At 31.8% G+C, this 22880-nt stretch overlaps 1 protein-coding gene across 4 annotated transcripts in view; it reads left to right on the top strand.

Annotated features, from left to right (window-relative positions):
- LOC145327209 (uncharacterized) overlaps positions 1 to 22880 on the top strand; it is a 153889-nt gene that overhangs the window by 25144 nt on the left and 105865 nt on the right. For all 4 annotated transcript variants that reach the window (XM_080170787.1, XM_080170788.1, XM_080170789.1 and 1 more), the window contains exons 3-7: positions 3245 to 3335; positions 3694 to 3744; positions 7250 to 7312; positions 9829 to 10086; positions 22280 to 22484. In XM_080170787.1, coding sequence (XP_080026913.1) covers positions 3245 to 3335; positions 3694 to 3744; positions 7250 to 7312; positions 9829 to 10086; positions 22280 to 22484 — 668 coding nt within the window. The remainder of the gene's footprint in view (positions 1 to 3244; positions 3336 to 3693; positions 3745 to 7249; positions 7313 to 9828; positions 10087 to 22279; positions 22485 to 22880) is intronic.

Raw genomic sequence — 22880 nt, 5'->3', positions numbered from 1 at the left:
GTAATAAAGGAATAACTATATTTGTTAAAAAATAAAAATAGATTAAGTCATATAAACTTTTTATTATAGTTTGTTTATTTTACATTAAATTTTTTTTTTTTCTTATCTGAGTTTTAATTTAAGTTTATCTATATTATATTAAAACGTCTAAGATGCCCTGAATTCAAAGGTGTGATTGAGGAATTAAAATATCTAATGGATCTAAAAATAATAGCTTAAAACCACCGAAAGGATTAAATCTAAAATTAAAAAACACTAAACCCATCCCTGGACCAATGTGAAGCTTCCCTATGAAATAGAACTAAATCAGTTTATTGAAATCTTAAGCTTCAAACAAACAAAAAACATTAGTTCTTTATTTAATTGGATTAGTCACCTAACCTGTCTGATACACAGAAAACTGTCCCGAATTTGTATTAATTTTGAGGAACAAGACTCCAGTGACGTCATATATAGGGGGGATGAAAATCTCTTCAAAAGAGATGGGGAAAACACCCTTTTTTCCCATCTCTTTTTTCTTCCCCCCCTTACCTTTTTTTTCTTTCCCTCTTCCCTTTTTCGGGAAAGAAAAATATGACGTAACTGGAGTCTTGTTCCTCAAAATTAATACAAATTCGGGACAGTTTACTGTGTGTCAACCTGTCTGCAGTTTCTACCTCAAGAAGTTTTCTAAACCTTTGTTGTTGATGTTCTTTTCGTGGACAGAATTGTCTTTGTTTTAGCCAAAAAAATTCTTGCAATATTACATATTACTTTATCCCTGGTAAACGTAGAAAAGAGAACAAAGAGACATAAATGCGCCAGGGAGAATGAGATTGGCCAATAAAATAAAAATTAATCTAACCTCACAGTCATTGTAAATTTCATCGTTGCTTAAAAAGCTGAGTAATGAAGGGAGAGTACAATGTTGCTTAATCTACTAAAGCCTTTCCCACTATGACAACAAGATAGCATTTCACATTTATCGTCCATTGTCGTATCCATGTAACCAAACAGAAAGTATAAAGTGAAACTAACAATTGCCAGAAGTTAGTCTTTAGTATTTAGAATAAAGGAACTTTTTATCTATTTATCTTTTAATCTTTTTCCAGTATGGCTTCATTAGAACTGGTTCTCAGCCTTACTGAAAAATTAAGTAAAGCATTGTATTTTATCTAGTTTTCTACGAAAATAGAAATGTACAGTCATAATATTAAAACAAGTTTCTTAGCCCGTACCTTCGGCATCTCGGTTTTAATTGTACATTTTTATATCCGCGAAAAGCTGTTGATGATACGATGCGATAAATAACTATTATCTATTTATCATATTTTATCTTTTTCTGTTTCATTTTATTATTCCATCTACCTATCTATTTCTTTAAATTATTGGAAAGCGTTATTTTCTAGACGTGAATCATAGATATGCAATATTATACTATGATGTCATTTCTTTATACAATTCTAATGTACGTTAAACATTTATTGTACAGAGCTGGATCTTTATATCATTTTAGTGATGAGCCAGATCGGGGTGCGCCAAATTTCAGCCAATCACAGCGCGGCATTTCATACAATGCTGTGCTCTCATTAGTGGAAAGTTGGATGACACCACTAAAACGATTTAAAGATCCAGCTCAGGGTGCAATGGATATTCCTACAGCGGGGTTAAAAGTGATAAAAGGAACTAATAGCAGGGAGGGAGGGGATATAGGACTGAAATACTAAATACGCGTTGTAAATAAGTTATCTCATTCCTTTGCTCAAAACTCTTCTAGCAATAAGTTTTTGCTACAAAAAGGGGAATTTTGTGTATCATGATTGGCTTATCCCCGAAGATACATTAAAGACATAAAAACCAATAGTATAAATAAATACCTATTAGTATTATATAGAGTGGCTTTGCTCCGTTTTGATAACAACTTTCTGACTTTATATACAATCATATAAAGTAGTACATTTTTTAAAAGCGAAGCTTTTCTATAATTAGGGTCGGTCCGTCCGTACGTCCATCCGTAGCGGATAGCTTTTTTCGTTAATTTAGGCATGTTAGAATTGTACTATCGATTTCAAATTTTGCATGGTGATTCCTTTAGTAGTTAAGTACGATTTAGAAAGCGTAGCAACTCTATAATCATCACCAAAATGTCCGTACGTCCATTTAAACATGTTGATTTTTTTTTACTTTTTTAACAACAAATTTTTATGTGATCTAATCATCCGATTGATCTGATTTTTGATATATTGATTCCTGGGACAACAAAGTATAATGTAATAAGCGAAACAACTCTATAATCAAGTTCTAAAAATGTAAGTATGTCCATAAACATTATCCTGAATCAAGCAGTTTTTTAACAAATTTACTTACAATTTTGCTTTGACTCTTATACATTTATATTATTATTATTCAGTTCTGATACTATACAAGAGTTAATGTCTGTTTGTCCTACCGTTTTAGTGCTTTGCTTTTATGACTGTTTTCATCCTTGTTTTGTCTGTATCTTTACATTTTGTTAGTTACTGAACCGAATGAGTTCTCGATTTTTGAGAAGCTTAATTTAGACCCTTGGAATGTTTTATGCTATTTTATTATTTTTACATAGATCTTGGGATGGCTTTAGGCTTTAATTCTGCTCTCCTTTCCCCTTCGAATAAAGAGGCTAGGGACACAGTCGCTAGTTAGAATACAATTTGCAGTTACTGTTTTATATTTAATGATTTGACATTAATCACTAATAATATTCATAAAATATGGCAGGATTGGTTGACGTATATACCTTAATTACTATATTGCTACGCTGATTAGAATACTGTACATTTTTAATTACTTTCCTTGTGACATTTCAAATATCATTTATTAATCAAATGCACATATAAGAACACAGTAATAGTGTCTGACTGATTATGACGTAACAAAAAAAATAGCCAATGAGAGGCCACTATAAATTTTACCATTGGTCAATAACGGCCTCTCATTGGCTAATTTTTTTTGTTACGTCATAATCAGTCAGACACTATTACTGTGTTCCGCATATAATAATAGTAATGACCACTAAAATACTGATGTTAGAGCTAATATTGGTCAGGGAGTAAGGGAGGGGACAATAGATTCAATTATTAGGGGTCTCAAAAAAACAACCTTTTCTGGACCTACAAAAAGCTTCACTGTAAATAAGAACCATACCAGTGATCCTATGATACCAATACACAGACAGAAAACATCCTGTTACTTTAATTTAAGTTGACTAATTTGTAATTATTTTTAGGGGGAAGTCTCTGTAAAGAGTAAAAGTGGAGCTCGACGTAGATCTAGGACCCTTGCCTCCTCCAGGGCAGCCGGCAGGGTTAGCCCGCTAGGTATTTATATACATAGTTAAATAGACAGTTAGGTATTCATTTGGATAGATAGATAGGTATACATATAGATAGTTAGGTATACATATACATAGATAGATATTGAAATAAAAACTCACAAATGTATTAAAATCTTAGTACCTAACAATTTATCTTGATATCTAACTATCTACCTTGATACTTAACCATCTATATTGATATCTAACTATCTATCTTGGTATCTAACTATCAATATTTGTATCTTACTATCAATATTTGTATCTAACTATCTATCTTGGTAGCTAACAATCTATCTTTATATCTAACTATCTATCTTTATATCTAACTATCTATATTGATGTCTAACTATCTATCTATTTAGGAGCAGAGAGAGAGTTTGGTAGCTCCCGAAGCGCCTCCTCCAAACAACAAGGTAATATGGCAAACAATCTATATAAAAATAAGAGGATTTCTGTTTGTCTGTGAGTATGTCTGTCTGTCTTTCTGTCTGTTTGGTAGCTCCCGTAGCGCCTCCTCCAAACAACAAGGTAATATGGCAAACTATCAGGTTGCTAATCTTTATATAAAAGTAAGAGGATTTCTGTTAGTCTGTCCGTATGGACGATTTATAGTTTTCCTTTCCAATGTAGCTTTTCATAGGTCTCATAGGAGGGTTTAAAGCTATTTTGGGGGAGGGTAATTCCACCCTTTCAAGATTAATTGCACTTAGAAAAAAAATACCACCCCTATATTTTTGTTTATCTTTTTTTTAAAAATAAAATTGAAAATGGGGGAAGAGGGAGGGGGATGACTTCTCCCCTCCACTCTTACCTTAAGTGATCTCCCCCAAAATAGATAAAACCATCCCAGGACCAGTATGAAGCTTTAAAGTAAATCAGATACATGTCTAAAAAATATTTTACACAAAATCAATTTAAATTCCCAACTGTTATCCACGTAATACTTTTCAAGAATAATTAAAAATTTCCCCCTATTACAAATACCTAACTTGTTTTGTCATACGGAAGTTGTGCTATCAATTACGCTGAATTTTTTGCATCACAAAGGCAATACAGTTTACTTCACTACACCGCCTTTGTTTTTTGCTTCTAGCGGCTACACCCCCTCTAGGGGCGCACTTGATAAAAGGGGGGCGGGGAGTAAGTTGACCCTCTACTTTTTAGTTTTAAAATAAAGTTATTGGGAGGGGGGGGGGAGTTATTTTTTCTATGAGCTGTTCCTCTTTGCAGGTTTAAAATAGGTTATAAATCTTCCCTGGACCTATAAGAAGCTTCAATGTAGGGAGGACCATATTGGACCAGCAGCGGTTATCTATATCTTAAACTACAGACATAAAGACACACAAACAACCTGTTACTTTTTAATAAGACTTGCGTCTTTATGCAAATATAAAACTAAAAAATGTGACGCCATGCGAATGTGATAGAACAGGTGTTTTGTCATACGGAAATACCTTCCAAATACTTGACAACTTTTAACACCATTTTTTTGTAACACGCAAACATTTTTCTAAGCAGCTTATATTTACCTGCTTCTTTAAATTTTAGTAGTTTAAATAATTTAAACCTAAAATTAGTTTCTTAGAACTTCTTTAAAAAGTAAAATTATCCTATTATAAAAAGTAGTAATGTTTTTTTGTCTCAAACAGATTGAGTTCTTCGTAATAAGGAAGCTTCACATAGGTTCTGGAATGGTTTTAGGCTAATTTCTTGCCTCTCCTTACCTAATTGCTAAGGATTATTAAAAAAAGGTTCGCAGTATGCAACATAAATTCTAAAATTCTGTGAAATACTAGGTATTTTATATGTCTTTTATATAGTCAGAAAATTGCAATTATATAAGAGAATAATTTTAGGATTATATATACGTTCGTATATTTATATTTACATCTATTCAAATACTCTCAAAGAATATTATACGTTGTAGGTGGGTGGAAGTGGTTATAAAATATATTTAGAAAAATGAATATACATTATATACGTGGATATTATGACAATGGAAAATATGATGTTGCTATTTCCACTATCATTTATTGGTCAGTTTATTCATTCATTATGGTGAGAGGATGGGGTAAAGGGGGTGGAGAGGTTGGTCGTTATTTTAGCCAGCTACAAGTTTCACTTTATTATAGTATATGATAAGCTGCTGTAAGATCCAAGTGTACCAATCAATTACCTCATATGGGCGAGACTGCTGTCCATGGCACTTTCACGTCAGGTCCAACAACCTAGGATAACTAAGGGGTACAAAATCTCTCTTTTTCTGCCCAAACACCTATGGTATTAGGTTTACTAACACCCACCAGACAAGTATTTGATTGCATTACCTTCGTCTGGAAGTCGTAACTGTGTTAGATAATGAAATGCGCCTGTTTTGGACGAAGGCATTTCCCCTACTCTGTCTATTAATGTCGAGCATCTGACATAGCAGCAGTAGGAACCATTTTTAACGTACGAGCGTTTCTTTTATGGAAATGCATTATTTTAACAAATTTATTTCAAGAGAACTTATAACTAAAGGATTATTAAAAATATTAATAATTTTAATTCTAAATAAGAAATTTGAGATTCTGGATAAAATTATTCAGAATTATTTTCGTATTCTTTAGTAGAAACTTAATTTCTAATTGATAATGCTGATTATAAAAGTAAATGGATGTTTGTCTGTTTATGAGTGTAACGAAGGATTCATTAATATTTTGCTTTCAGAATCTCTTTACTTTGTAATTTAAGTAAATAAACTTGTTGACAATTATTAGTAAAACTATATGTATGACTAGCGGCTACGCCCCTAGAGGTCTATAGGGGCATGAGAAAAGGGGGAGTTGAATTCAATGACCCAATCTAATTATTTTAGATGTAAATGACAATTTAAAAAAATATGGGGGAAAGCAGGGTTGACCATCCCCCATTTTGATTTAAATTTTAGTTTTGAAAATTTTAATACTTTTTTTGGGGGAGGGAGGAGTAATTTTTTTCTAGGGGCGATTTCTTCACCAAAACAGGTATAAACTTTCCCAGGAACTATGTAAGCTACCCTGTAAAGGAGAACCATATCGGTTCAGCGGTTAGCGAGATCTTTCGATACAAACAGAAGACAGACAAACATTCTGTTACTTCATCATAAGGATATAATTATTAAGTACTGTTCAAAGTCAGACCTCCCACCAAAAAAAAGTCCAGAAAAGCCCTAATTATAGAGTATTTATGCTTAAAGACCAAAGTACTATCAACATGTTTATTTTAAAATGATGACGCCAAAAGTTTTTAATAGTTTGCTGGTTAGGCAATTTTATTTAATGTATTTTATGTAACTAAATTCTTCTAATATTTCAAATATAATATGTACTTAAGGTACAAGTTAAACACTAGGTATTTTATCCTATTTTAAGGGGGGGGGGGGGGGAGGAAGGTGATCTAAAAATCAAATCAGTGTGGTATATTTGTAAAGTCAGAAAACTATATTTTTTTCAATCAAATTTTTTTTCTTTAACAGCTTATAATCTTACTAGCGGCTTCGCCCCAAGAGGTAATTAAAGAAAAAAAAAATAATTACCTCTGGATATTCCCCCACAAATTTTAAATAATTAAAGAAAAAAAAATTAAGTACCTGATAAGAAGCCCCGACTCCACCACTAATTTTAAATTATTACAAATTTTTTTTTTTTTTTTGGGGGGGGGGTTGGGAGTGTCCCACCCCCCCCCCCCCCAGGAAAATAGCCTAAAACCACCACAGGACCAGTAGGTATATTTCCTGAAGAGTAGAATCCGATCGGTTTAGTGGTTACCGAGATCTTAAGGGACGGACAGACGGACAGACATAATTCTACTTTGTATTATAGATGTATGTTTTGATTTGAATTTTCAGTTTGCTATTGGTGCGCTACTGGTCAATATAATTGTTCTACTTGGTTTTAGATATGGGAGGAGGCGATAATGATCGACAATATGCTAGCTATCATCAACATAATATACATACAGGTATACAGATAGATAGATAGATAATGATCGACAATATGCTAGCTATCATCAACATAATATACATACAGGTATACAGATAGATAGATAGATAATGATGGACAATATGCTAGCTATCATCAACATAATATACATACAGATATACAGATAGATAGATAGATAATGATGGACAATATGCTAGCTATCATCAACATAATATACATACAGGTATACAGATAGATAGATAGATAATGATCGACAATATGCTAGCTATCATCAACATAATATACATACAGGTATACAGATAGATAGATAGATAATGATGGACAATATGCTAGCTATCATCAACATAATATACATACAGATATACAGATAGATAGATAGATAATGATGGACAATATGCTAGCTATCATCAACATAATATACATACAGGTATACAGATAGATAGATAGATAATGATCGACAATATGCTAGCTATCATCAACATAATATACATACAGGTATACAGATAGATAGATAGATAATGATCGACAATATGCTAGCTATCATCAACATAATATACATACAGGTATACAGATAGATAGATAGATAGATAATGATCGACAATATGCTAGCTATCATCAACATAATATACATACAGGTATACAGATAGATAGATAGATAATGATCGACAATATGCTAGCTATCATCAACATAATATACATACAGATATACAGATAGATAGATAGATAATGATGGACAATATGCTAGCTATCATCAACATAATATACATACAGGTATACAGATAGATAGATAGATAGATAGATAATGATGGACAATATGCTAGCTATCATCAACATAATATACATACAGGTATACAGATAGATAGATAGATAGATAGATAGACAATATGCTAGCTATCATCAACATAATATACATACAGGTATACAGATAGATAGATAGATTGATCAATTGATAGACTGAAATAGATTGGTAGATTGATAGATTAATGAATTATTGATTAATAGATTTGAATAATAGATTGTTAGATTGGTAGATTGAAAAATTGGTAGATTAATAGATTGTTATAGAAATAGATTAGGAGATTGTTAGAAAGATAAAGTTAAAGGAAATTTTTTTCGAATATTAGATTTCAGTTAAGAAGAAACCTAATGGAAAGTGAAACGCATTTTATTTCAAGTAAATTTTATAGTACAAAGCAAATACTTTAGGAAAACATAAAGTTTTATCCTCTAGAAATGTTTATTTTCAATTTTATAGTACGATACAAAAGATACAAAGTTGAGAAAAAATGAAAAATAAATATATGGAGATGTGTGTTTTATATAAAGCGATTTTTATCAATTTAAAAATGTTATTTTTTTATGTAACAAATTAAGCTTTTACAATTACAATCTGTAAGTTTTTTATATGTTCGATCATGTATTTGGCCATAACTTGTTAGAAATGCTTTTAAAACAAAACTTTTTCAAACTAAGATACTAAAACAGTTGCTTTATAAGCCCATGTAATTAATTTGTAATATCTTTCTTTTTCATGAAAAAGCAATACATTTTTTTTCCAGAATAATTATTTTGGCCTATCTGTGATATATAAATGGATATAGAATATACGTTGATATTATGACAATGGAAAAATTGTCGTTAAATTAGGGAGCTAACATAGAACTCATTTATTTGTCAGTACGGTCATCCAGTAGAAGGGGATGGGATAAAGGGGATGGATAAGGGGTATCATTATTTTAGCCCGCTGCAAGTTTCACTAATATTAAAAAACATTAAAAATCTGGTGAAATATCTAAGGAATAATATATCCATATATATGCTAGTAAACCGCTATTAAATGTGTTTTTAATTTCAACAAAACATTTAACGCTTTATATTTTAATGTGTTATAAAAAGAATAATTTCTGTTTTATTTTATTTTCAAAAAGAAATCTTTTTTTTTAACTTTGGCGAAAAAAAGTTTCTTATTTGTGATTGAATAGAGAAAAACATTCTCATTTTATTCTATTGAAAGAGTTTTCAAAGATTTTTTTTCACACAAAATTCAGCAGATTTATTTTTGCCATGTTGTTATTATATTTGGGAAGTCCATAAGTACATTTATCTACGGATTTCTTAGATAGATATTTTCAAAATGAAAACTTATAAACATATTTTTAAAACATGTTATTTTTAGAACATAGTCAAATAAAAATAGAGTTTAAAATTTAAATGGTTTAAATCAACCATTTAATTTCTCGACATTTTTCTTAAAAGGTCATGTTTTGGAATGCAGTATTGAATATTTTAAAGTCATTAGTGTGATTCACTTGACTATAGATGGACAAAGAAGATGACTAAAGTCACTCCACAGGTTATGACGTAATACGATAAAATAACCAATGAGAGGCCAGCATAAATTTTACCATTGATCAATTACATTGTATACTGACCTCTGAAAAAGAGATGGATGTAGATGTATTTTTATGACGTCAAACATGACACTTTCCAATATTAAGCCTAACACAATAAAATGAACTAATTTAACTGTTTCAGGACGTTGTACCGGCCTACACGGCATCGCCCCGTCTCCCTCGCAACAACTCTCGCGGCCGTCTTCCGCCACGGTTGCCGCCGATCTCGGCGGGCGCGGCGATTTCCACTACAGCGTGGAGCCGGTGTACCGGCGGCCGCGCGACCTAACCTCCTCGTACCACCATAGTTCACGTGCGAGCAGCGGCGGCGGCGGCAGCCAGAGCGATGCTTATTCTGACTACGCTTATCTCGAGCATAAAGCCTCGCCCTATCATACTGGTATGTTCTAGTTATTTTTTTTTGTTTTGTAGCGAAGCTGCTGTAAAACTTGTGCCTGTACGTCAATACAAATTATCCAATTTTTTCTAATTTTTCAGGGAACGAGAAAATATTGATATACATTCCCAGTGATGATAAACAAAATAATCCCTTCTGTGGATTAATGTAATTGGTTGAAAAGTTTGAACACTTCTTACAATATCCAAAGTTGTTGCTCCAACAAATAAGACAATGTGGTTATAAAACTCTGAGTACTAGTTTACAGTCCAATGTCCCCTCCCTCCCTTACTATATAGATGAAGTACTTTTGGATATAGGTGTACTTGTTATGAAATTACACGTATAGATGAGTAAACGAAAATTTAAAACACATAAATGTGATTTCTTATAGAATATAATTTAAACAATTACCCTTTTTATTCTAATAAAAAGTAAATAAATGATTGTTGGAGAGCTTACAAAACAACAGAAAATAGTTCTTTACAATACAATAATTCTATAGTAAGCAAGAGAAAGAGGGGACAATGGGCTGTTTATTACACTTGTCTCCAAAGTTTTACAATAATGTTTTCTTACTTGTTGGTTTAACAACTTTGGGGACTTTTACTGAATTTTGATTGGTTGTTTTATTAAGTTGTTGGTTCAAACGTTTTAACCACTAATTTTAATCTACAGAATGAGTAATTTTGTGTGTCATCATTTGGGATTTACCCTTACTTTTCAGCCATTCAATTTGAAGTATTTAATTATCAAGTTTTAAATGTTATCAACAAAGAAACTAATGTTCTAGCACGAACTAACAAAGAAGTTGTATGCATGATAGTTTTCATTCAAATAACCCTTTCTACTATATCTATATTTATAATACGCACAGGGTGTTATTTAAATCTTAGGATCCCTATGTCTGTCTGTATATCTTTATGTAATGCATTACATGTTTGTTTCATAACCAATTTAATTTTTCTTTGCTTAACCCTGCGGGGTTAATTCCGTTGAGAACCAATATACCTAACCAAAATATACTATAATAGCATATTTTTCAATTGCTTTTTGGAGAATAACCCAAAAAATACATTTGCTATTTTTTCTAATACTTTTTGGTGTAAATGTTTGACTGCCAGTGATTGACAAAAACAAATTGCTTTCCCTTCCAGGGAGAGATGGGACAATGGCAGTTAAAAATCAATCAACAACTCTTTCTTCACCCCAATGTATATTATTTACCAGAATACAATTATAAATGGCTCAGTAATTTTTGTCATAAATGTTTATGACAAATGTTTTTATGACAAACATAGCTTTATGACAAATGTTTTGATGACAAACATAGCTTTATGACAATTGTTTTTATGACAAATGTATTTTTTACAAGTGTACCTTTTATGACAATTGAACCTTTATGACAAGTTTATTTATGACAAAATTACTGAGCCTTATAATTCATTATTGAGGAAAGATTGATTTATTGTCCATTGTCCTATTCCCCCGGTATTCATGCTTTCCAAAGTCTAATATTTGAACTATATTTTTGGTAGTAAAATATTATTAAACAACACACAGTACGAAGTCTGTTGAGTGACACTGATTTTATTTGGAAAATATTTAGACTAGTTTCTCGTATTCATTCGAATCAGTGCAGGGGGAAAGGAACCGGTTCTCATCTATACGAAAAAACTATGTCTAGCATCGTATTATATCCAGCTTTCTACGAATATAAAAATGTACAATCATAAGATCAAAACTAGTTTTTTTAGCCCATGCCTTCGGCACCTCGGGGCTAAAAAAAACTGGTTTTAATCTTATAAGTGTACATTCTATATCCGCGGAAAGCTATTTAAAATACGATGTGGGAAATAGCTATTATGTTATATTTAAATCTTAGATGTTTTATCAGACGAATATGCAGGGTGCGCCAAATAAATCCTGACTTTTCACATCTCAAAATCTGTGCATCTCGAATATGCTTTGTTGAACTTATGCGCCGCCAGCTCCAAGTCCTCAATAGCCCAAAGATTTTTTATGGGCAAAAATGTCATTGCCTAAGCTTTTTATAGTCCTGAATGTTCAAGTAGTTTTAGCGCAATGGCCATTTTAAACACTCCGGATTTATTTGGCGCACCCTGTATGTATCCTATCTACGATCTTTATTAGATCGATGATACCTGCAGAGGAGATAACCCTGCAGGGACACCCTTTACTCATTATAACCTAGCCTTACCTAGAGTAAAATACAAAAGGCTATGTACTAGAAATAACACTGTTTTCTATCTATCCATCTATCAAGAGATAGCAATCTATCGATGTACATATTGAAAGTATGTAAGATGAATTATAGTTTGAGTTTTATAAATATTTCATTAGGTATTTATCTATTCCAAGATATATAACTAGCTATCTATCTATGTATCTACCGAAAGCAACACGCTGTAAGATGATTTCTAGTTTTAGTTTTATAAATATTCCTATCACAAGATAATTAACTAGGTATCTATCTACCTATTTAACTAGCAATCTATCTATGTATTAATAGAAAGAGAATCTCTGTAAGTTGAATTCTAATTTTAGTTTTATTAATACACCTATCTCAAGATAATAAACTATTTAGCTATCTATGTATCTACTGAAAGCAAAACGCTGTAAGATGATTTCTAGTTTAAGTTTTATCAATATACCATCCTCAAGATATTTAGTTAGGTATCTACCTTCCCATTTAACTAGCTATCTATCTATGTATTAATAGAAAGAGACACTCTGTAAGATGAATTCTAGTTTAAATTTTATTAATATACCTATCTCAAGATATTTAATTAGGTATCTATCTATCTCAAGATATTTAACTAGCTATCTATCTATGTATCTAAATAAATCAACACTGTGTAAGATGATTTCTAGTTTGAATTTTATTAATATACCTATCTCAAGATATTTAATTAGCTATCTATCTATGTATCTACCGAAAGCATCAGGCTGTAAGATGAATTCTAGTTTGAATTTTATTAATATACCTATCTCAAGATATTTAATTAGGTATCTATCTATGTATCTACAAAAAGCAACACTCTGTAAGTTGAATTCTAGTTTGAGTTTTATCAATATACCATCCTCAAGATATTTAATTAGTTATCTATCTATCTCAAGATATTAAACTAGCTATCTATCTATGTATTAATAGTAAGAGACATTCTGTAAGATGATTTCTAGTTTGAATTTTATTAATATACCTATCTCAAGATATTTCATTAGGTATCTATCTATGTATCTACCAAAAGCAACACTCTGTAAGTTGAATTCTAGTTTGAGTTTTATCAATATACCATCCTCAATATATTTAATTAGTTATCTATCTATCTCAAGATATTAAACTAGCTATCTATCTATGTATTAATAGTAAGAGACATTCTGTAAGATGATTTCTAGTTTGAATTTTATTAATATACCTATCTCAAGATATTTCATTAGGTATCTATCTATGTATCTACCAAAAGCAACACTCTGTAAGTTGAATTCTAGTTTGAGTTTTATCAATATACCATCCTCAATATATTTAATTAGGTATCTATCTATCTCAAGATATTAAACTAGCTATCTATCTATGTATCTATAGAGAGCAACACTGTGTAAGATGAATTCCAGTTTGAGATATTTATTTATCATTTTTGATGCAAAATTTAGTAATTTATCATTGGAGAAAAGCTGAGGCAAAAATGCAGTTGCAATATATTGGTATGGGTTCATATCTACTAGTTGTAAATAGCAAAAAATATCAATTGTGTGTTGGGATTAATAGCGTAGCAATACCAGGTTTCAACTGTAATTATTTGGCTATAAATATTATTGTCATTTATAATAATCCTCTTGATAAATTAACAAGATGTTTATGTGTGTGTGTGTCTGCTTGTACTGAAGGATCTTGCTAACAGCTGAACAGATATGATTATCATTTACAGGGTAGCTTCTCATAGGTCCATGGAAGGTTTATAATTTTTTTTAGGGAGGGTGCCACCACCCTCAAAAGATAAATCGCCCCTAGACAAAAATCAAAGAGGCCTTTAGGGACGTAGCCGCTAGTATTTTTTGGTTTGACAAATCTGCAGCAAAAAAATTTAATATTTTTATGGTTGATAAGAATTAGTTATTCTAAACCCAAACCAAACTTTGTACTGAATTTTAGTGTGTGTTTGTTTGTGATTTTGTGCTTATATATACGTATGTGTGTGTGTATGTGTGTGTGTCTTTGTGTGTGTGTGTGTTTGCAATGTTATTTCTATGCAATGTGAAGCTAGGGTGTGAGCAGTTTAGGAGTTTATGCCAAGTTAGCCAAACAATACAACTAATATTATAAATCAGCTGAATTTGAAGTCTATTACTGGTAATCTGAAGCAGGGGCATCTGTATCCTCACCCAACTAATGTGATAGTGAGCAATATATCACCGGAAGAAAATCTCTGTTGCTAAAAAATACATCCAATAATACATCAAAATGCAGAAAAGAAAACTTTTTAGAGCAAATATTTCTTACTAAAATTTTAATCTGAAAAATTTTGTCAACTCTTAAAGAATATCTATTTTAAACTTGTTGTTAAACTTTTTGGTTGTTTTAAAATGATTAGTCAAGCCGTTTATGAGATCTTTTAGGACATAAACATAAACTTATTTTATTGAAAATGTTTGGCAAAGTTTTGGCTATTATGAAAAAGCATGTGATGTGAAAATGTGAATGTGCATTTCTCTGATATTTAAAGGGAAGCTCTACTTCAAGGATGTATTTTAGTAAGGTTGGGCCGGATATCTGGCAAATGTTTGATATCCGGCAGATTACCGGATATCCAACTGAATAACCAGATATCCGGCATGTGAAATCATCTGGATATTCGGTATCAGGATATTTTTAATAGCCGGCAACCGGCCGGATATCCGGCCCAGCCCTCGTTTTAAGATTCTTAAATATAAATTAAATTTGCCCCTTGTTTTTTTTCTAATAATGCAAATATTTCATCTTATTGTCTAAACAGAGTTTTGATAATTAAGTTATTAAATAGCTAAAAAAATTAAGGTCATGTGAAGGAGACGATGTTGCGGGTTTCGTCATATTTTCACAGCAGCTTTTCTCCTATTTTTAGCTCCTGCGGGGGCTCTAACACTGCGGAGCCACTTGCCTAACCCTGCGGGGGAATCATCTAACCTACCTTAACCTAACCTAAGATAAAATAACCTTTCAAAAGCTACTGGGAAAATACGACGAAACCCGCAACTTCGTTTCTTTCACATAACCCAAAACTTGATATAAAGTCTTACTATTTAAATTTCAAAGTTTATTAAGTAGCAAGTATAGATAAGTTAATAAGTTAATTATTAAAAAGTATATTTATGCAATTACCCAAAAAAAATTATTGATTATCCATTTTTTAGTTATATCAGTCGTTTTTTCTGAATATTTTTTTATTTGCTTTTTTAAAATTCGTATTCAATGATACTATGTAATGGAAAACTATGTATCTATCTGATCACGTGAACTACATATAAAACTATGTTTATTTATAAATGTACTTCCTATCTGTGTAATCTATTTATCAATCTATCAGCCTATTCTATATGTATTATAAATAAAGTTAAGATTTGGTGTCCATCACTTGAAGTAGGAAACTATCTATCTATCTTTGTTTGTTGTCCATCACGTGAACTAAATATAAAACTATGTTTATTAATGAAAGTACTTCCTATATCTATTAAATCTATTTAAATAGATTTAAGATTTGGTGTCCATCACTTGAAGTAGGAAACTATCTATCTATGTTTGTTTGTAAATAAACTGCAACTTAATTAATTTCAAGTCAATCATTGAGATCTTTACACACAGTGAATAATAAAACTATTAGAAAGGGAAAAAAAAGAGAGAGAGAGAGAGAGAGAGAGAGAGAGAGAGAGAGAGAGAGAGAGAGAGAGAGAGAGAGAGAGAGAGAGTACATAGAGAAAGTAGATAGATAGATAGATAGAGATGTCAAGGTGAAGATAATAAATTTCTATCCCACACAATTTTCAATCTTCTTCCAGAAATGAACCTGAAATAATATTAGACTTATCATAGTATAGACAAATCATCTACAATTGATGGTAGTTTTCAAGATTTTACAAAAAACGTATATTTTTTTTCATTGGTTATTTTTTTTTCTAGTAATTTGTCCAAACTTTTAAACTAAAAATGTTTATCTTTTGAGGGAGTATTTTTTTATAACTTTGGTGACTTTTATTGAATTGTGTTTGGCTGATTCATTGAGTTGAGTGTTTAAACATTTCAACCACTAATTGTAATCTACATAAATTTGTGTATCATCATTGGGTATGTATATTGATTTATTGGTCATTGTCTTATCCCTGAATTCAATTTTTATTCAATGCTTGTTGTTGTATATCAACATAAGAATTATGTCGCCGACTACAATTAGGACTTCCAGACAAAGGTCGAGCAATCAAAGAGTGGGTTGTCTGTTGGATGTTACTTAACCTGATGTCGCAACCCATTACACGCGGATGATGCTCTGTATTCTCTAGATTATCATTTAAATTGGAAGGAGAATCCCCCCCTAACGAGGTAATTAACTAGGTAGCTGCGTAACCTGTTTAAGAGAGGTCTAACCCTACTTTGTCAATTATGTGATGAACTGAACATAGCCTATCCATCAAATGCTACTCGACAGTCAAACTGTTGCTAAATATCAAATATAAATCCACTACCAGCTTTATTTTAGATAGCATCCACTGATCTTAAGGGATAAGACAATGGATGATAAATCTATTTATAACACCAATAAAGAAATCACCATAAGTTTGAAATTATTCAAAGGCGTTAACGCTGTAAGGAGGTTGAAACATTTGTTTTCGAACATTTTCTTGTCCTTAAGAAATATTGATATTGAGAACAATATAAAAGTTGTACAAATAAAAGTCGATTCACAAAAATAGCCGTTATAATAACAAAATGACACTCAAATCAGCAAACAAACAGACTTTTTAATAATTTTTATTATATTTTAAACAATAATTGTTAAAAAAAAGGTGAATTAATGGTTTTAATAAGAAATTAGTGTAGATGCATACTACTTAGATTAATCTATCATTATATTAAAGTAACAGGATGTTTGTTTGTCTGTACCGAAGGATCTCGCTAACCGCTGGGCCTTATAAGGTCTAGCAAAAGTTTTTAACTATTTTGAAGGAGGCTACCACCACCCTCCCAAGAGAAATCGCCACTAGAAAAGAAAAAAAATAATCTTCCTATAAAAGTAGGGTTATCAAATTCAACTTCCCCCTCCTCAAGAACCCCTAGCGGCCTCTAAAGGCGTAACCTCTGGTTTGTAAAAAAAAAAAAAATATTTAGCAAATCCCAACACAGCAAAGTAAACTTCGATAGTCAATTCAATACAGTGTGAATAAATATATTGGCTGGGAATTAAATTTTACAAATCTCACAAAAGAAAGGCTTAAAAAACAATGATTTTAGGGGCAAAAAACTTATCAATATCCCTGAATAAGGATACACAAACTTACCCTTCTGTAGATTAAAATTTTAAAAGTTTAAACACTTCTTGTTTTAATCAATCTATTATCTTTAATACAAAGTAGAATGATGTCCGTCCGTCCGTCCGTCTGTCTGCACGTAAGATTTCGGTAACCACTGAACCGATCAGATTCTACTCTTCAGGGAATATAACTACTGGTCCTGTGGTGGTTTTAGACTTTTCCCCAACCCCCCCAAAAATTACCCCCCCCCCAATTTTTTTTCAATCATTGAAAATTAGTGATGGACTGGGGGCATCTCCAGAGGTACTTGATTTTTTTTTCTTTAATTACCTGTTGAGGCAAGGGCCGAAGCCGCTAGTATTTTTAAAAGTACCCTAAGTTTAAAAGTTTTGTAAATTAAAATGCAATATCTTCTCCCTCCCAGAAATAAACTAAACCAAACCATTGAAAATTTACCAGGATAACCCTGTATATCCATGTTTATGTGTGTTGTACAATTTGGTCAATACATAAAATACATAAATATATGTACTTGCAGATTTTTTCTTTCTTTTTCCTGGACTTTTAATAAAAAAGCTACTCCTTAAGTTATATCAAATCTAGTACATTAAAAAAAGAAATTGAAAATGCCTTTTTTGGGGCATTTTCAAAATGGCGGGTGTTTGCATATTTTTTTCTCATTATTTATCTATCATTCTATTGTCTAATGTCCATTTTCCATCTAAACTCTTGTTAGTTTGCAAAGAGAGAGAGAGAGAGGGGACAATAGACTGTTTATTACACTAGTCCCCAAGGTTTTATAATAACTTTTTCTTGTTCGTTGGTTTTAAAACTTTGAGAACTTTAGTAAATTTTTATTGGTTGTTTCATTAAGTTGAGAGTTCAAACGTTTTAACCACTAATTTTAATATACAGAAAAGGTAATTTTGTGTATCATCATTGGGGATTTACATCACTTTATCGGCCATTGTCGTATTTCTTTAGATCCTTGAGTTACATATCTATTCCGTATTAATATAGCAAAGTCAGCTGATACGTAAATTAATGAAACAAAAAATAAACTTTCTTCCAATAAACTTTTTGTACATTATGAAAAGAGAAAGGATAATATTGTTTTTTTTAAAATAACAATTTTTACTCCTATAGTATTTTTATAAAACATCATTTCTAAATCCTTCTATCAGGTCCCGGGATGGTTTTAGGCTATATAATTTTTAGATTGAAGTCTTGGGATGGTTTTTTATAGTCCCTTTCTTCTGTCCCTTTGAATACAGTGCCCCTAGATGCTAGGGATGCAGCTGCTAGTATCTAATAATATACATGGACTTTTCTTTTTTTCTTTTTGAAAACATAAAAAGTTATTATTTATAAACATTTTTTTAACCGTAGCTATTCATAAATTTAAAAGTATGATGAAAACTGTCTTTTTACCAATGTACTTTAATAAACATAACTTATTTTGTTTAAAGTAATATTTTCAAGATAGCAAATACTCTGGAATTGATTTATTTACATTGTATGAGAACCATTATCCTTGACAAGTTTGCTGGTTAGATCCTTTACATCGAAACAGGGTCAAATTTTACCACCTCAAATATGAATTTTACTTTTGGGCAGTTTCCATCAAAGTGTCTGAGATGGGTTTTTGAAAGAAGAATGCCGCTTTTTTTCGACATTTTTTCGACATTAATTGATTGAACGAAGACGATATATTTCAACAGAGTATACAACTTAAGAATTCAAAATTTTTAAATTATTATTTTAGCCATTTGTACAATGTCTAATACAGCTCTAAAGAGATGCATTAATTAATATGCAGCAAAAATGGATTAAAGATAATTTGTTTTTCTTTTATGAAGGCCGTACCAACAAAAGCGAAATAATTAAATAAATAGTTGTATACTCTATTTAAATTTCGCGAATCGAACAATCGCGGCATTCTTTTTATGAGAACCCATCTCTGGTCAACAAGCAAACTCCCTACTTTATAAAAGATAAAAATATAGGAGGGGGGGGGGGTATTTTTTACATTATGTTAGGTTAGGTAAGGTTCAAAACCCCTGCAGTCCCACAAGGTTAGGTCTTTCGCTGGTTTTAGGCATAGGAAATAAATTATGTCCTTCCCCCTACCCTTATTTTCAATATATATAAAAATAAGGGGGGGGGGAGTTCCCAATAGGCACCCAGAAGGAAATTACCAATTATTACAAAATAACTAAACAAGTTTTAATTGAAAGGGCTGGGAAGATATAATATTTCACTTGCATTGCAGGGAAATTTACCAGAAGTGGATTCTTTAAAAAATTAGGATCGCTGCATCGCTGTTGAGGCAAAAGTATTTTTATGAAAAGTCCTCCAAAATCACATAAAATGAAATATCATCATAAAAGAGTTATTAACATAAGATTTCATTTAATTTTTTTTCAAATTGATTTTGGAGGATTTTTCACAAAATCTTTTAGCGAGCCTCACTAATTTTAGTGAGGCAGTGAGCCAAAAAGTTTTTAAGAATCCACCTCAGTTTAGTAAATGATGAACCTGCAATTCTAAAATATTGACAACAATTTCAGAGAGGGAGAGGGGACAATGGGCTGTTTATTACACTAGTCCCCAAAGTTTTATAATAACGTTTACCTAACAACTCTGGCGACTTTTACTAATTTATGATTGGTTAGTTTATTAAGTTAATTGTTCAAACGTTTCAACCACTAATTTTAATCTACAGAAGGAGAATTTTGTGTGTTATCATTTGAAATGTACATCAATTTATTGGCCATTGTCTTATCTCTTTAGATTTGCTATTAATCTGTGTTGCTTTAATTAAATCGACACTATAATTAATATTTTACATGCTGATGTTGTATAGTAAAGATTTAAGTTTCTGATAAAAAATGATTTTATATTGGACATAATTTTTACGTAAATAGGCAAATTAGCCCCTATACCAGCCTATGTTGATTAAGTATACTTTATTTTTTAAGTTTTATACAGCTGACATGAATAATTATTAATGAATTATTGTATGTTAATATGAATGCAGACAAAGATTGTATTATGTTATACTCATTTAAAATTTTTTATTACAATTAATTACTCCAGTGACTGCTCTCTTTATTATTAGCCTGGCTCAGTTTTTCCTTTTTTAAAAGCGAAGCTTTTCTATAATTAGGGTCGGTCCGTCCGTACGTCAAAGCACTTTTAGTTAATCTAAACAGGTTAGAATTGTCCTATCGATTCCAAACTTTGCATGATGATTCCAGTAGTAGTTAGGTACAATTCAGAAAGCGTAGCAACTCTATAACCAATTCCTGAATGTCCGTACGTCCATTTTAAACATGTCGATTTTTAACTTATTTGACAACAAATTTTTGTATGTTAAAATCATCCGATTCTTCTGATTTTTTAAAAACTGATTCCTAGTACAACAAGGTACAATGTTATAAGCGAAGCATCTGTGTAAACAAGTCCCAAAAATTAAGTATGTCCTTAAACAGTATCATCTATTTATGCAGTTTTGCAACAAATTTACTTACAATATTGTTTGTACTGAAGAATTAATATTCTGCAAATTCAGTTCTAACAATCTACAAGTGTTTATGTGTTCGTTTATCCTTCCATTTCAGAGCTTCGCTTTTATGGATGTAATCCTTGTTTTATGAATGTTTATATGTTGAAGAGATAGTGAAGGGGAAGGAGAGGAAAAGTGATGGGGAGCGGAATAGAAGGGTAAGGGGAAGTGTCAGAAAGTTCACTGAATAAATGAAAATCGGGCCAGGCTAGCATTACAGACAGACGTACAGACAGACACTGACACTTATAGAGTAGCTTCGCTACTAAAAGCATGATCTAGGCATAAAAAGATCTTAGAATAGTTTTGCCTGCCATAAAAAGAGGAACAGGAAAAACGTAATTTACGGTCAAATGCACATCAACAAAAAAAAACTATTTTTTATGACCATTAAGAATTGTATTTTCTTTGTATTCTATTTTTTTGGATGCTTCAGCAAAGTTTCATTGATATAGCTCCTCAAATTGTATTGGATCAACGCCATCCCTCTTATACTTTTCTAAATGCGAGGGAGGGGAGCTTTATTCTTAGCCCCTGCAGGGTTACTTTTGACTGTATGCTATAGAATGTATCCTAAACAACAACACATAGACAGACAAAATTATGACGAAGCCCAATATGTCCTACTTTCGATTCCTATGACGTCATAAAAATGAGGGAAATGAGAGAAGAAGTGGAAAAGAAAACCCCTAAAAAGAGATAATCCCTAACTTTTGAATAACACATGGCTGATTTTTTGAGACACTTTGTTAAGCTTCACAACAATACATAGACAGAAAATAATTTTACAATAGACCCCCCACCCCCCTTTTTTTTATTTCTTTATTAATTGAGAAGGGGGGGGGTCTTTGTCCTCTGAAAAGTAAACGGGCTATTGATATTCTATTTACATAAATGTACATAATGAAACAAATAAATGATTTTTATTAATAGAAAAATATAAAGAGTAAATAAGGAAAAGCATAAAAGTATGCATTAAAGTTATTAAAACCTTACAAAGAATAGAAATAACAAATAAGTATTGAAAAATATGACCTTGAACTTTCAATATATAATTGTTACATTAATGTAAATAGATTTATTTTGAAACTTATTATATATGTTTAGGAACGCTACGTACAACAGTTCGAGGCCTGGCGGAGGATCGATCCCGTTCCAGCCGCGAGGAGCGCCAGCAACAACGTGCGGCTGCCGCGGCAGCTGCGGCCGCAGCTGCAGCCGCAGAGGAGCGGTCAAATGGCGGTAACGGCGATGAGGTGCTGCGTACCGGCCGTCTGGATCAGAATTATATGATGGTTCGGGCTCAATCTAGGTAAGAAAATCTCTTAATTTTTAAGCTGCTGAACCGATATGGTTCTCCTTAACAGTGAAGCTTCTATTATGTCCTGGGATGGTTTTAGGATATTTTTCTGCCCCCTTCAATATATTGGGGCGCATACGCTAGTACTTAATATAGTATAAAATAGAACATGTCAAATAAATATTCACAGATTGATAAATTCTAGATTCTAGTGTATTGATAATACACCCCCCCCCCCCCATATTTTTAAAATTAATTGAAAATGATGAAAGGTAGTTTTTTCCTATGTCTATCCCCTGCAGGGAACCCTAAACCTACTGGACCTATACCTGCGAAGCCCTAAACCTGCTGGTCTACCCAGTGCCCAATACAACCTAAACTGACATAAAGTATTCAACAAACAAACGA

The sequence above is a fragment of the Acartia tonsa genome, chromosome 8, assembly GCF_053477335.1.
Source record: "Acartia tonsa isolate MP-2025a chromosome 8, ASM5347733v1, whole genome shotgun sequence".
NCBI classification, from domain to species: domain Eukaryota; kingdom Metazoa; phylum Arthropoda; class Copepoda; order Calanoida; family Acartiidae; genus Acartia; species Acartia tonsa.
This window is presented reverse-complemented; position numbering and strand designations above follow the sequence as displayed.